Raw genomic sequence first — 16,229 nt, 5'->3', positions numbered from 1 at the left:
CCTGGCAAGGCTGTGATTGGCCTATAGCGCTAGGTCCACGTCTCACTGGAGCAGGTGCCTAGCGTGATAGGCCAGGGAGACCCTGGAACTGTTGTGGGTTGTGCTGGGGCTCCCACTGCAGTGCAGAGAACCCGAAATAAGCCCCTGTCAGCCCTCCTGGGACAGTGATCTTAAGCCCAATCACAGACCCATCCTGGGAACCTTCAGCATTATTGAGAGAAGCTTTATGAATACACCAAAAAAAGGCCACGGGGCTTTCATGAGCTCCCATTCAATAAACACCAGAAGCTTGATCCTTGGGGGTAATACAAAATCTGTAGACATTACTACATTAAAAACATGACAATCAATGTAGGAATTTTCCCCATGTGGGATTTGAAAAGGACAGCCTCATTTCTGCATAGAGTGCCCCCTGACCTCTGTTCCACGTGAGCTGGAACGACGGAGAGACGGGCCAGGACCCTTCAACTAAGTAAACAGCCTTGGATGTGCTGCATTAATAAGGGTTGTGGACGTAAGCATGGCTCACAGGCTTCCATAAAACCATCCGCGTGGCACGACGGATGTTTGGGAGGGCACGAGCTTGGTGCAGTGGTTGGCATCCACTGTGATGAACTGGCAATACTAGGTTACCCATCTGGCCTTGTTCTTGCAGACCCCCTCTCTCCGCACGGTGGGGAACATTGTCACCGGAACGGATCCCCAGACCCAGCTGGCCATTGACGCGGGCCTCCTGAGCGTGCTGCCTCATCTGCTGCTGCACCCCAGGTCCTCCATCCAGAAGGAGGCAGCCTGGGCCCTGAGCAATGTGGCCGCCGGGCCCCACCAGCACATCCAGCAGCTGATTGCTTGCGGCGCGCTGCCTCCCTTGGTGGCTCTGCTGAAAAACGTAGGTGGCCCGCTCTGTGTCCGTGACAAAAGGCTGCTTTCCCCCCGGGCCCTGCCCTGAACCCCTTTGGGTATTTAGATGCAGGCGAGAAGCAAATTGAGATCACAGCAAAGCTATGAAGCATGAGTTTGCTGGCTCTCCTTGAAAAAAAGGAAAGGTCATTCCATTTTGGACAGCCCATTAAAAATGTAAAAGACTCAACAAACTTGGGTGAATGAGAAGGTGAGCCCATAGCTCAAATACCCAGAAAGACCTCGAGCTGGTAAATATCGGCTTATCTCTGGTGTTAATGGGCGGTCCCATCTACTGTCTCCTTGGCAAAAAAAAAAAAAAAAAAGTGTTTATTTTGTTTTAGGAGGAAAAACATATCAGATTATGGTAAGACTATACATTGGAGAAAGGTGGCCTTTGCAGCATAAAAATCACCTTGATGAAAGTGGTGCTATCTTACACAGAAAATCCAGGTTTAACTGTAGAAACACAATAAAGCTTCCTCCTTCCTCCTGATTCCCACTTCTTCTCCCAGGGGGACTGCTATTGTCAGCATTTCTTTTTGTCACCTTTGAGTGGATGAGCTATGTTTAAACACCGACCTGTGAAACAAGGCAGAAGCGGTTCCTCCAGGTTTGGGGTGGAGGCTACTGCGTAGGATGCGGGGGAAGAGGCAGCGGCAGATTCCTGTTCTCAGGTGGGCTGGCGGGTCCCCAGGTGTGCAGCTGAGACACAGCATCTTCCAGCCAGACACTTCAGGTCCTATGTTGTGTGAATCTGTACATTTTTTTGTCTTTTTAAGGCCACACCTGCCGCATATGGAGGTTCCCAGGCCAGGGGTCCAATCGAAGCTGTAGCTGCTGGCCTACACCACAGCCACAGCAATGCCAGATCTGAGCCGCATCTTTGACCACTGCTCATGGCAACACCGGATCCTTAACCCACTGAGCAAAGCCGGGGATCCAACCTGCATCCTCGTGGATGCTAGTCAGATTTGTCACCCACTGAGCCACTACGGGAACTCCTGAATCTGTACATATGGGAATCAGAAACATCTAGTCAGGGGCCAGGGAGTAATCGTATTTCAAACTATGCCTTTTGAACTCTAAGTTGCTTGGAGCCATAAGTTGTTTCAGATTTTTGTTGTTGTTTGTTTGTTTATTTGAAACTGAGGTCACAGTTTTCCCCAGCCATAACATGGAAATAATTCCTTCTGCCCAGGGAAAGAAGGATCCATGATAAATGACTCCCATCTCTCCGGGTTACTGAGTGGGTATTTCGATGACTTGCCGCCTCCAGACTGTGTACTCGGCTTTGTAGCTATGGAGCATCTTGTTGGAAGTTTCACTGGAGCAGAAAGACTAGAAAAGTAGCCATAAGTCACTATAACCAAAAATCCAAAGCATAATTCCTAATTGGTATTGATGACCTGGATTGGTTTATGTTCGTTCTATTTTTTCTCAGACTTAAGGAACTGAGTCTGAACTTTGAACCTCCCTCTAAGACCCCGTAGGAATCTGCCTTACCTCCTTCTGGACTTCTCAAAGACGCTGTCATCGGCTCAAGAACTAAAGGCAGGGGGGCCGAGGGGTTCTGTGTAAATGTCAGGTGCAGTCCTGCGTGTTAACAGCCTACCTAGAAGGTGAACCACGTTTGCACTCCTGTATCGGACGTCCTCCCGATCGGTGAAGGATGTTAACGCTTTCTTTCCGCAGGGAGAATTTAAAGTGCAGAAGGAGGCAGTGTGGACAGTGGCTAACTTTACAACAGGGGGCACTGTGGACCAGGTGGTCCAGCTTGTCCAGGCTGGAGTCTTGGAGCCCCTAATAAATCTTCTCGACATCCAAGACACCAAAATTGTTATCATCATCCTTGACGTCATCTTTTTTATCCTGCAGGTGAGCTCTTCTGAACAGGTTGGTTGCTTTTTTTGTTGGTTTGTTTGTTTGTCTGTCTTTTTAGGGCCTTATTGGAGCATACAGATATTCCCAGGCTAGGGGTCGAATTGGAGCAGTAGCTGCTGGCCTACAACCACAGCAACTCCGGATCCGAGCCTCGCCTGCAGCCTACACCACAGCTCACAGCAACGCCGGATCCTTAACCCACTGAGTGAGGCCAGGGATCCAGCCTTGCGTCCTCATGGATACTAGTCAGGTTCATTAACCACAGAGCCATGACACGAACTCCTGAACAGGTTGGTTTCTAAATAGCAGCCTCTAAAGTAAGACGTTCAATTTGATTCTTGAAACCTGAGTAGATTTCCTGGTGGCTCAGTGAGTTGGGGATCCAGTGTTTCACTGCCATGGCTCAGGTGGTGGTTGTGGCATGGGTTTGATCCCTGGGCCGGGAACTTCTGCATGCCATGGGCATGGTCAAAAAACAAAACAAACCTGAGCAGGATTCTCTTTCGTCTCCATTCCCCCATCCCCTTCTGTCCACACATCCTGTGGTTAGCAAGAGACCTTCCAAAGAAGGTCTATCATCTTCATGTTCTTTAATAAGTGTTTGTGGGCGCAGGACTATTTTAGGTGCCCAGGAAATGAAAGAGTTAAGTCCTTGCTCTAATAGAGCTTGTGTATTAGTGGAGAGGCGAGCGGACATAGCAGGTAGGGTGTTACAGGTAAAATACTTAGGATGGAGGGGTAGATACGGATGGCCCCAGAGTATGGAGGGCAGGGGATTGCTTATATGCAGTTGTCAAGAGAAACTTCAGCCAGGAAGGACATTTTGAGCAAAGTCCTAAGAGGAGTGAGTCCTGTGGGTGCCTGGGGAGGAGCCCTCGAGGAAAGGAACCTTAGAAATCAAGGAGGAAGATGTGGTCAGAGCAGAGCAAAGCGGGCAGGTGGTGGGAGACAGGCTCCAGGTGTCCAGGGGCCAGATCATGGAAGGCCTGTGTCAGCTTTGCCTTCCTCTGAGCGAGATGGAGAAACCAATCCAAGGTGGGAAGCAGTTAAGAAAATTGAAGCCACATGGCTGGATCTTTTAAAAGGCTAAAACATATGGAATTTACTGGAGTTCCTGTCGTGGCTCAGTGGTTAACGAATCTGACTAGGAACCATGAGGTTGCGGGTTTGATCCCTGGCCTTGCTCAGTGGGTTAAGGATCCAGTGTTGCCCTGAGCTGTGGTGTAGGTTGCAGATGTGGCTCGGATCCCGCGTTGCTGTGGCTCTGGCATAGGCCGGTGGCTACAGCTCTGATTTGACCCCTAGCCTGGGACCCCCCATATACCATGGGAGTGGCCCAGGAAATCGCAACAAACAGAAAAACATGTAGAATTGACTTGAAGGAAGCAGCAGGGGGTTATCAATGATAGATCTCAGAGGCCCACATTAGAGGTCCTTTTCCATTCAACTATGTGGCTGGGGAAATGGACTGTGAAGCTTTGAATTAGAATTATAGAAAAAACTTGACTTCTGAAATAAACAGAAGCCAATATTTGCATGTTATTTCTGTTGCTTGTATACTGCGTGACACACTACCCCTCAGTGGCTTCAAACAAACATTGAATATTTCCCGTTGTCTGCGGGATTAGGAATGGAGGGCCGGCTCTGGGGGGTGGTTCCGGCTTAGGGTCTCGTGTGAAGATCAAGATGGAGACTGGAGCTGCAGACTCATCTGAAGGCCGGATGGAGGCTGGAGGATCAGCTTCCAGGATGACTCACTCACATGCCTGGCAAGTCCCTCCCACCACATGGATGCCCTGGGGCTGCCTGAGTGCCCTCACGTCAGGGCAGCTGGCTTCCTCGGAAGCACGTGATCTTTGAAAGCAAGGTGGAAACCCCAAGTGGCTTTTATGAGATCCCTAAGGAGGTCACTTCAACATCCTGATGGTTTCACAGAGGAGCTCATTTCACCATGGGATGGGCTACACCAGGGCACGGATACCAGGAGGCAGAGACCGTCCAGAGCCATCCTGGAGGCTGACTAGATTCATTTGGTTCAAGTCTTACCTGCGACTAAGCCATTTGGAAAATGCCAAAGTAACTTCCTTTTTACGTATATATAGATATCTATCTATCTATATGCTATCTTTATTCTTTGCAAAATTATCATTGCTGTATATGCTTAATTTGATATGGACCGCAGTGACTTAGTTATATTTCTCCCAGAACCACATAATTTGCATTCAACATGTTAATTTTTTTTTTTTTTACTTACCCTGAACCATATTCAGTGCAGGGTTTTCCCATTATTAACGCTTAGTCCAGCACGTTGATAAACTTTCCTAACACAATTTTCAGAGGACTCCTTTTATATTTATTTAGTTTTGTCTTTTTAGGGCCACACCTGCAGCCTATGGAGGGGTCCCAGGCGAGGGGTCGAATCAGAGCCGCAGCTGCCGGCCTACGCCACCGCCACAGCGATGCAGAATTTGAGCTGCATCTGAAATAGCCCCCTGAGCGAGGCTAGGGACCCAACCCACATCCTCATGGGTACTGGTCAGGTTCTTAACCTGCTGAGCCCCGATGGGAACTCCCCAGAAGGCTCCTTTTAAGAGCTCCCTTTGAGCATCCTTTTCATGAAACTGTCTTGGAAAGAAGTGACCAGAGTCAAGAACAGGTTCACGGAGTTCCCGTGGTGGCTCAGTGGTGAATGAATCCGACTAGGAAACCATGAGGTTGCGGGTTCGATCCATGGCCTTGCTCAGTGGGTTAAGGATCCAGCGTTGCCGTGAGCTGTGGTGTAGGTGGAAGACGCGGCTCAGATCCTGCGTTGCTGTGGCTCTGGCATAGGCCGGTTCCTACAGCTCCTACTCGACCCCTAGCCTGGGAACCCCCATATGCTGCGTGAGGGACCCAAGAAATCGCAAAAAAAAAAAAAAACCCAAAAAACAAACAAACAAAAAAAAAAGGTTCAATGCAGCCTACAATTAGATGCCAAGACTGTGAGTGAGTCACAGATAGAGGGTAAAGACTTGGCAGCCAATGGGCAAAGTTGGCCGCGACAAATGTACACTCAGGTGCTGTAGGAATATAACGTCTTCTCGCTTCTTTGAATTAAACACTAGGGATTTTTTTGCCCCCCTTGGTAGGGCCTGGGCCCATCACATCTGATGGATCAGTGAAGCCCCTCTATCAGATCGTGGCCCACCGGACTGGAAGGAAGATTAAGATGAAATAGAAAAAAAAACTACACATGGGCAGCAGCGTGCAGCTGAGAGTCCTTGAAGTAACCTTGGGGCCATCTGCTGTTGTGTCGAAAGTTCAAAAATCCTTCTCCAGGGCTCCTCCTTCCCTGGGGCATCTCACACGTCCTCGTTATCGTTGAGGCTCACCTAGCACCTTGGTGGCTGCCTCTGTTTCTTTGCTCAAAGCCAAGGCATCATCCTGGATCTACAGACGGGACTAGAGGGTATCAAGGTTTAAAGAGCTGAGCCACAACGGGAGTGCCAGCTACCTGTGTTGTGTCTATTAGTGTGTGTGTGTGTCTGTCTTGTCTTCCTAGTTGATCTCTCCCCCCCCCACTCCACCCCCCAACCAGAGTCTCACTCTTATTCGGCCCACAGGCAGCAGAAAAGATTTCTAAGAAGGAAAACATGTGCCTCCTGATTGAAGGACTCGGCGGGATTGATAAGATTGAGGCTTTGCAACTGCACGAGAACCGGCAGGTTGCCCTGACAGCTCTGAGCATTATTGAGCGATACTTCAGTGAGGTAAGTGCCTGGTCTCCTGGCGAGCCACCCCAGCAGGTGCCCACCTGGCAGGTGCCAGGATGTTCCTGGGAGCAGGGGCTTCTCGTGACTTAGCCCCGAGTTCCCCCCCATCTCTGTTATCTGGGCCACCTTTGAGTGGCAGCTTTCTGGTTCCTGCAAACTGTTTGAGACCCATTAGTCCCTTAGAAGCTTGTCCTGCTGCTTCTGCTATGGCATTTCACTCTTGATTTTACTTTTTTTCCATGTGTGGCTGTTTTGTGGGTGGCAGGTAGAGGGGGGAGGAAAGGAATATGATGCTCAAGTGACTTTCTACTGCGAAATAGAAACAACAAGGGCAGGTCCAGCTTTTGAAAAGCCCTTCTTGCATTTTGTCTCCTTCCAGAACGTGGTGTTTGGGGATGAACTCCACCAAATGGTCCTAAGTTTGCTGCAGGAGTAAGGGAATAATCAAATAGCCTTTAGATACTTTTAAAAGACGTTTTATTGTAGGAAAACCTATGTAACATACAATGACCATTTAAGCCCTTTTTTTAAGGGCATAGTTCACTGGCCTTAAGTATGTTGACCTTGTTGCATGACCATCAGCACCGTCCATCTCCAGAACTTTTCCAAACTGAAAGTCTGTCCCCACTAAACAAGAACTGCCCTGTTCTTCCACCGGGACCCCCCACCCCCAGGCCCGGGGAGCCACCACCTTAGTTCTCATCTCTGTGAATCTGATGACAACACAGCCTATGGTATTTGTCCTTCTGTGCCTGGCTTCTTTCACTCAGCATAATGTCAAGGTTCATGTTAGAGCCGGTGTCAGCATCCCCTCCCTTAAGCCTAAACAATATTCCCATTGTATGGATGGATTGTATTCTTTATCCATCCATCGATGGACACGTGGGTTTCCTTGCGGCTGCTGTGAATAATATCTCTCTGAATATGGGTGTACAAATACGCTCGAATTCCTCCTTTGACTTCTTTCATGTGTCTACCCACAAGTGGAAGTGTTGGATCATATGGTAAGTCTTTTTTTATTTTTTTAAAATGATTTTTATGTTTTCCATTATACCTGGTTTACAGTGTTCCATCAATTTTCTACTGTACAGCAAAGTGACCCAGTTATACATACATACATGCATTCTTTTTCTCACATTATCCCCCATCATGCATCATCGTAAGTGACTAGATACAGTTCAGTAATTCTAGTTTTAACTTCATACTGTTTTCCACAGTGGATGTACCATTTTATATTGCCACTAGCAACACACAAAGGTTCTTGTTTCTCAACATCCTCACCAATATTTGTTTTCTTTTTTCTTTTTTTTTTTTTTTAAAAATCATAGCATTTTTTGGTTGTTGGCTTGCTTTTTAGGGCTGCACCTGCAGCATAGGGAAGTTCCCAGGCTTGGGGTCAAATCAGAGCTGCAGCTGCCAATCTATGCCACAGCTACAGCAACACAGGATCCGACCCGCATCTGCAGCCTGCAGCATAGCTCATGGCAATGCAAGATCCCTGACCCAGTGAGTGAGGCTAGGGATCGAACCTGCATCCTTATGGATACTCATTGGGTTTGTTACCCTTGAGCCACGATGGGAACTCCTAATCATGGCCATTTTAATGGGTAAGAAGTGGTGTCCCATGGTGATTTTTTTTCCTTGTAGTTTTGTTGAGATTTAAGTGCCATCTAGCCCTGAATAAATTTAAGGTGTGCAGCGTAATGATTTGATTTACATACATGATGAAATGACGGGCCACAAAGAAAATAAATAGAAGAAAAATTTTTTTCCTTGTGATGAGACCCCAGGATTTACTGTTAACAATTTTCATGTATAACATACAACGGCGTTAGTTAAATTAATCACATTGTACATTACATCCCTAGTACTTATTTCTCCTAAAACTGGATGTTTGTATGTTTGATGACCTTCCTCCAATTTTCCTGCCTCCCCCCCACACTGCTGATAACCACAAATCTGATGTCTTTCTCTATGAAATTGCTTTTGAAGTATAATTAATGTACAACCCTATTATGGTTCCTAAGGGACAATATAGTGGTTTGATATTTCTGTACATTTAAAAACATAGAAAATGATGAGGATAAGTCTTCATGACCATCTGCTACCACACAAAGATATTGTATCAGTATTAACTGCATTCGCCACACGGTGTATTTCATACCCATGACTCTTTAATTTTGTAACTGGAACTTTGTGCTTCTGAACATCCCTCACCTATTTCTTTCATCTCCCTCCCCTCTGGCAACCCCCTGTTTGTTCTCTGTACCTAGGACTCGGTTTCTGTTGTGTGTGTTCATTTGTTTTTAGAGTCACTGAGATCATTGTGGTTTTAGATTCCACATATAAGGGACGTCATGCAGGATTGGTCTTTGACGAACTTACTTCACTTAGTGCCGTGCCCTCTAGGGCACCCATGTTGTCGCAAGGGGCGAGATTTCATTCTCTTCATGGCTGAGTAATGTTCCATTGAATATATGTCGACTCCTTCTTCTTGATCCAGTCTTCTATCGACGGGCACTTAGGTTGCTTCCATATCTTGTCTGTTGTACATAACAACGCTGCCACGAACACAGGAGTGCATCATCTTTGCAGACGCATGTCTTCATTTTCTTTGGATACATACCCAGGAAAGGATTTACTCTACCATCTGGTAGTTGGATTTATTTTATTGTTACTTTGTAATTTTATTGGTGTATAGTTCACTTACAATGATGTATTACTTTCAGGTATATAGCAAAGTCTTCTCAGTTATACATAGAAATAGACCCACTCGTTTTTCCCATGTAGGTTATGACAAGTGTTGAGTAGATTTTCCTGTGCGATACGATCGGTTTTTGTTAATCATCTTTTTCATCCTGTCCTGTGCCTTTGTATTCCTACACTCCCTCTTCTTCCCTCCCCCAGGGGTTTCCCCTCTGGTAATCATGAGATTGGTTTTTCAATCTGTGACTTTGTTTCTGTCTTATAAATTAGTTCTTTGTTGTATCGTTTCTCCTAGAGTCCGCATATTAGTGATCTCATAGGATATTTGTCTTTGACTTAACTTTGCTCAGTATGATAATCTCTAGGTCTGTCAATGGTTTCATCCTTTTTTAGGGCTGAGTAACTTTCCATTGTATCTACGTACCACATCTTCTTGATACATTCCTCTGTTGGTGGACATTTAGGTTACTTCCACGTCTTGGGTATTGCAAGCAGGGCTGCAATGAACATTGTAGTATATGCATCTTTTCAAATTACGGTGTTCTCTCGATATATGCCTAGGAGTGGGATGGCTGGATTTTATGGTAGTTCTATATTTAGTTTTGTAAGGAACCTCCATAGTGTTTTTCCATACTGTAATTGGTTGCACCAGTTTACATTCCCACCAGCAATGTAGGAGGTTTCTCTTTTCTCCACACTCTTGCCAGCATTTATTGTTTGTAGATGTTTCTGATGATGGCCATTCTGAGTGGTGTGAGGTGATAGCCCATTGTCATTTTGATTGCATTTCTTTAATTAATGATGTAGAGCATCTTTTCATGTGCCTTTTGGCCATCTGTTTTCTTTGGAGAAATGTCTATTTATATCTTCTGCCCATTTTTTAATTGAGTTTTTTTTTTTTTAATTTAAAACTCCCTGAGATGTTTCTGTATTTTGGAGATAATCCCTTGTCAGTTGCTTCATTTGCAGAGATTTTTTTCCCATTGTGTAAATTGTCCTTTCATCTTTTTTTTTTTTTTTTTATGGTTTCCTCTGCTGTGCAAAAGCCCTTAAGGTTATTTAGGTATCATTGGTTTATTTTTATTTTTATTTTCATTATTCTTGGAGGTGGATCAAATAAGCTATCGATGCAACTCTTTGTCTTTTTTTTGAGGAACTTCCATACTGTTTTCCATGGTGGATACATCAATGTATATCCCCGCCAACATGCATGAGGGTTCCCTTTTTTCCACATCCTCACCAACACTGTTGATTTGGTTTTTTTTTTGATACTAGCCATTGTGACAGGTGTGAGGTGATATTTTCATTGTGGTTTTGCTTATTTGCATTTCCTTCATGATGAGTGATGTTGAGTATGTTTTTTCATGTGCCTGTTGGCCATCTGCATGTCTTCTTTGGAAAAACATCTATTTATGTCCTCTGCCCATTTTAATTCAGGTTCTTTTTTTTTTTATGTTGAGTGGTATGAGTCCTTTGTATATTTTGGATATTAACCCCATATCTGATATTACCTTCGCAAACCTCTTTTCTCATCCAGTAGGCAGCCCTTTTCATTTTGTTGACAGCTTCCTTTGCTATGCAAAAGGTTTTTGCATTTGCTAGAGTTTTCCATTCATTTGTTTTTGCTGTTGTTACTCTTGCCTGAGAGACCTATCCAAAAAAAAAAAAAAAGGGGCTAAGACTGACATCAAAGAGCATACGCTTTGTTTTCTTCTAGAAGCTTTATGGTTTCAGGTCTTACATTCAATCTTTAATCCATTTTGACTTTATTTTTGTATGTGGTTGTGAGAAAGAAGTCCCGTTTCATTCTTTTGTGTGTAGCCGTCCAGTTTTTCTAACATCATTTATTGAAGAGGCCATCTTTTCCCCATTGTCGGTAGTCTTGCCTCCTTTGTCCCAGGTTAATTGACTCTTTATAATTTTGACTTACTGTAGACATTTTTCAGATGAGGAAGGTGAGATCAAAGTTGTTAAATGACCTGACAAATATGGATTAGGGGCTTCCAGTCTGTTATGTGGCAAACTCGAATCACCAGCAAAATCCCAGAGCCATGCGATGAATAGCAGGTTGGTGGCTCTTCCTAACTGGAGGCAACTACTCTTTGGGTGGGACCAAGACAATGCTCTCAGAGCAGAGACGACCCAGAACCACGATTAGGATCTTCTGAGTTAAAGGCTCCTCAAAAAACCTTGTAATAAGGAAACTTGTCCCTTAAAGGGGAGTCAGATCCCTAGGACTTCCTCCAAGGGCTCCAAGTTAAAGACCTGTGATCTAGAAGTCACAGGGCACATGGTGTATCCTTACTCACTGCAAGGTTAATGTTCTATGTATCAAAACTGCTTTTATTTTATTTTATTAGGCAAGCAACATTTTTATTACAGGAAAGAAAATAGCTCCCAGGACAGCTGGGGGGCAGGGGGAAGAGCTCCCCATTCTCTGTTGTCCTTTAGAGGTTTTTATCCCTTAAAGATGGGGGGTACCAACATGGGGTCCAGAAAGATGTGGTTTTTCTCCCATTGGCCTTGCCCAGTAACCTGTATCAGTCCCTGTCCAATAGGGGTCTTGGGGCTGGAAGTGTCCTTCAAGTCTCATGGTTTCTCTGCCCTTTTCTTCCCATAAACAGAGTCACAGGGGGTTAGAGATTAATGTCCACCTGTGCGTAGGTCAAAACTGCTTTGAAAAATCAGCCAGGCACAAGAGGGCAAATACTGTATGGTTCCATTCACATGAAGGACCCGCAGGTATCATGTTCACAGACACAGAAAGTAAAACAGAGTTTTTACAACAGGGGAGCTTCCCTTGTGGTGCAGCAGAAACAAATTCGACTGGTATCCATGAGGAGGTGGGTTCGATCCCTGGCCTCGCTCAGTGGCGTAAGGATCTGGCATTGCCGTGAGCTGCGGTGTAGGTCGCAGACATGGCTCAGATCCCTCATTGCTGTGGCTGTGGTGTAGACCGGCAACTGAAGCTCTGATTCAGCCTCTAGCCTGGGAACTTCCATGTGCCATGGGTACCACCCTAAAATGTATGTGCGGGGGGGGGGGGGGGGGGGAGTAAAATGGTGGTTTCCGTGGGCTGAGAGGGGGAGAGCAACGGGGAAGGGATACAGAGCTTTGGTTTGAAATGAGGAAAAGGTCCTGGAGACGGATGTGGTGGTTGCACAGCAGCATGAATGTACTTCATGCTCCAGAATTGTCTCCTTGATGGTGAATGATGGTAGCTGTTCTGGGATGTGTGTTTCATCACACACACACACAACTGCATTTAAGGTCTGACCTGAGATATAGGCCAGTGCTTCTCTCCTTTCATCCCTCCTCTGAGGGAGCCTCAAGGCTGACTCAGAGCGGATTCTAATCCACAGAAGATGTGCAAGAATCAATTGTGCAGTCATAATGTGCCGAGAGCCTGGAGGTATAACAGTGTCTTTTCTCCCCCGAAGGAAGAAGACGCTGGCACATTATCAGCCCTGCTCCGAGATCATGAATGCTTAACGCCCTTAACAAAAACCTAACCATGATGCAGAATCCCAAAGCCAAAGAGGATCCTCTTTAAGAACCCCTTTCCCTTGGTGTACCACGGGTATAAGGTTTTTAAAACTGAATGTTAATAAAATGTTCCACATTTTCACCTTCATCGGTTAAAGGTTCAGTTCAACTTGTACCTTAAGGCCATGTGGAGTCGCGTCCTAAGAACATGAGGTTGAGTGGTTCCCTCTTAGGATCTTCGGGGAAGATCTTGAGAGTAGGAAGGTCTACAGGTCTATAGCCTTGAACTTGAAGCCTTGGTTTAACCCATATTTCTTAGATTTATTTTTCCTTTTCATGTAATGCCTGTTTCTTTTTTTATTTTAGCTGTTGTTTTTTTATTGTAAGATTTTATTTTTTTTTATTATTGATTTCTGCCAGTTTCTGCTGTACAGCAAGGTGACCCAGTCACACATACATATATATTCTTTGTCTCATATTATTCTCCATCGTGCTCCAACACAAGTGACTAAATACAGTTCCCTGTGCTATACGGTAGGATCTATTGCTTATCCACTCCAGATGCAGTAGTTTGCATCTATTAACCCCAAACTCCCAGGCCATCCCACTCTCTCCCCCTCCACCTTGGCAACCATAAGTCTGTTCTCCATGCCCATGAGTTTATTTCTTTTCTTTGGATAGGTTCATTTGTGCTATATATTAGATTCCAGATATAAGTGATATCATATGGTATTTGTCTTTCTCTTTCTGACTGACTTCACTCAGTATGAGAGTCTCTAGTTCCATCCATGTTGCGGCAGATGGCATCATTTTGTTCTTTTTTATGGCTGAGTAGTATTCCATTGTGTATATACACTACATCTCCTTAATCCATTCATCCGTTGATGGACGTTTAGGTTGTTTCCATGTCTTGACTATTGTGAATAGTGCTGCAATGAACATGTGGGTGCATGTGTCTTTAATGGAAATTCTGTTTGGATATATACCCAGGAGTGGGATTGCTGGGTCATATGGTAGTTCTATATTTAGTTTTCTGAGGTACCTCCATCCTGTTTTCCATAGTGGCTGTACCAATTTACATTCCCACCAACAGTGAAGGAGGGTTCCCTTTTCTCCACACCCTCTCTAGCATTTGTTATTTGTTGACTTGTTAATGATGCCCATGATACCTCTGACTGAGGTATAATGCCTGTTAATATAGAACATTCTTCAAGGAAAGCTGTGTGATCAGTGGTCAAAAGGAAAGAGTAAGATGGGAAGGACCTAAACGTGGAAGTAGTAGGGGAGGTACTGATACATGTTCAGAGAAGGATTGGACTTGGTTTATGTAATGTGAATATAGCGATTAGATCAAGTTATATTTTGCTCCCAAGGGTCACACCAAAATGTCATGCCCCAAACCTATCTTTGCTGGTCCTCGGTAGGTAAGGAGAAATGATAAGTGGGTGTCCATCCAAAACATGGCTGGGAGTTCCCACTTTGGCACAGTGGGTTAAGGTTGCAGCATTGCTTCACCTGTGGTATAGGTTGCAGCTCTGGCTCAGATTCTATCCCTGGCCCGGGGAACTTCTGTGTGCTGTGAGGGTGCCCAAAAAAGAAGAAATACATATGGTTGGAAGATAACTTCATGGTCTCAGAAACTTCTCATCTAGCAGTGAGAACAAACCTGTGCTTCCGTGGACAGCGACTTCAATCGGTAACCGCATCTCCTTTTGGCATGACTCTGCCAGCTGCCGAGGGCTGTGTTGCGGGGACAGGAGCCTCAAAGGGTTTTGTTCTCCCACACGGAAATGGAGGGGACCTGAGAGATTGCCTTCAACTCCTGCCTTTGTTCATCAGCTCAGGCCCATCTTTGGCTAAGCAGAATCTCTCTCTCTGAGGACTCTGAACATGAAACCCAGGGACTGAGCCCAGAAGCCACAAACAATTGTCAAGTGTTTGCTTTTCCAATGGCAGGGCCTTCCCCTGAGTGGAGTGGATGTCTTCGGTGGCTGCCTGCTTCCTGCTTTTCCAAGGCTGCCCTTTGGTCCTATACATTCTCCCATATTCCTCCCACGGATTCTTTTTTTAAAAGAATTCTTTTTTAAAAAAACTAACCATAGTTACTTTCTGTTACTCACATGTATCAGTTAAAAACCTACCTGGGGAGTTCCCCTTGTGACTTTTAGCAGGTTAAAAACCCAACACAGTCTCCATAAGGATTCGGGTTCGATTCCTGGCCTTGCTCAGTGGATTAAGGATCCAGCATTGCTGCAAGCTGCAGCAAAGTTTGCAGGTGTGGCTTGGCTCCATCGTGGCAGTGGCTGTGGTATAGGCCTGCAGCTGCAGCTCTGATTCTGCCCCTAGCCTGGGAACTTCCATATGCCACAGGAGTAGCCCTAAAAAGAAAATGTGGAGTTCTTTGGTGGCTCAGCAGGTCAAGGATCCTGCATTGTCACTGCAGTGGCTTGGGTCACTGCTTTGGTGTGGGTTTGACCCCTGGCCTGTGATCTTTTGTATGCCATGGGTGCAGTCCAAAAAAAAAAAAAAATAATGAAAAACTATAAATAGTTGTTTTGAAATCCAAAAAGAACTATTATATCTCATTCTGTCAGAATAAAATGGTATAAAATTTGAATTTTCAAGTTCAAAATAGGCAAATGATGTATAAATTATATATAAAATACATCTCTAGTGTATATGTAATGTTTCACATTTTATATATAAATGTATTTTAAAAAAAAGAAAGAACTAAGAATGGGAAAAGGAAAAAGATAATCCTACCACTCGGGACAACTATTTTTATGTTTGCCGTTTCCCTTCTAGTTTGAGTCAAGGTACATGTTTTTTTGGTACCTGATTATGGTCAAATTCTTTTCCCACACTTTACTTTTTAAAAAAAAAATTTTATTGGACTATAGTTGACTTACAAAGTTGTGTTAGTTTCAGGTGTATGCAAAGAAAGTCAGTTATACACACACACAAATTCAGTGCTTTTCAGATTCTTTCCCCATATAGGTTATTGCACAGTATTGAGTAGGTTACCCTGTACTATGCAGTACGTCCTTGTTACCTATCCATACTATACTATTTATAGTACGTGCATATGTCTATCCCAACCCCCTAATTTATCTTTCTCTCCCTGACATTTCCCCTTTAGTAACCTTTAATTCAGTTTCAATATATTTGTCTGTTTTTGTTTTGTAAGTTCTTCGGCATCACCTTTCATTATATTCCACATATTAGTGATCTAATATGATATTTGTCTTTCTCTGACTTACGTCATTTAGCATGATAATTTCTAGGCCTATTCATGTTGCTGCGAATGACATTGTTTCATTCCTTTTTATGGCTGCATAGTATTCCATTGTATCTATGTACCACATCTTCTTTATCCATTTCTCTGTTGCTGAACCTTTAAGTTGCTTCCATGTCTTGCCTATTGTAAATAGTGCCATGATGAAGATTGGGGTACATGCATCTTTTTGGATTACGATTTTCTCTGGATATATGCCCAGGAGT

The 16,229-nt window shown here is 44.6% G+C and overlaps 1 protein-coding gene across 1 annotated transcript in view; it reads left to right on the top strand.

Moving 5' to 3' along the window:
• KPNA7 (karyopherin subunit alpha 7) overlaps positions 1-12,876 on the top strand; it is a 30,093-nt gene extending 17,217 nt beyond the window's left edge. The window contains exons 7-10 of the mRNA XM_047779115.1: positions 656-889; positions 2,596-2,778; positions 6,387-6,533; positions 12,683-12,876. Coding sequence (XP_047635071.1) covers positions 656-889; positions 2,596-2,778; positions 6,387-6,533; positions 12,683-12,754 — 636 coding nt within the window. The 3' untranslated portion in view covers positions 12,755-12,876. The remainder of the gene's footprint in view (positions 1-655; positions 890-2,595; positions 2,779-6,386; positions 6,534-12,682) is intronic.
• Positions 12,877-16,229: the final 3,353 nt, after the last annotated feature.

Source organism: Phacochoerus africanus, chromosome 5 (genome assembly GCF_016906955.1).
Source record: "Phacochoerus africanus isolate WHEZ1 chromosome 5, ROS_Pafr_v1, whole genome shotgun sequence".
In the NCBI taxonomy this organism is placed as follows: domain Eukaryota; kingdom Metazoa; phylum Chordata; class Mammalia; order Artiodactyla; family Suidae; genus Phacochoerus; species Phacochoerus africanus.
Note: the sequence above shows the minus strand (reverse complement) of the source record. Positions and strands in the feature narration are given on the sequence as shown.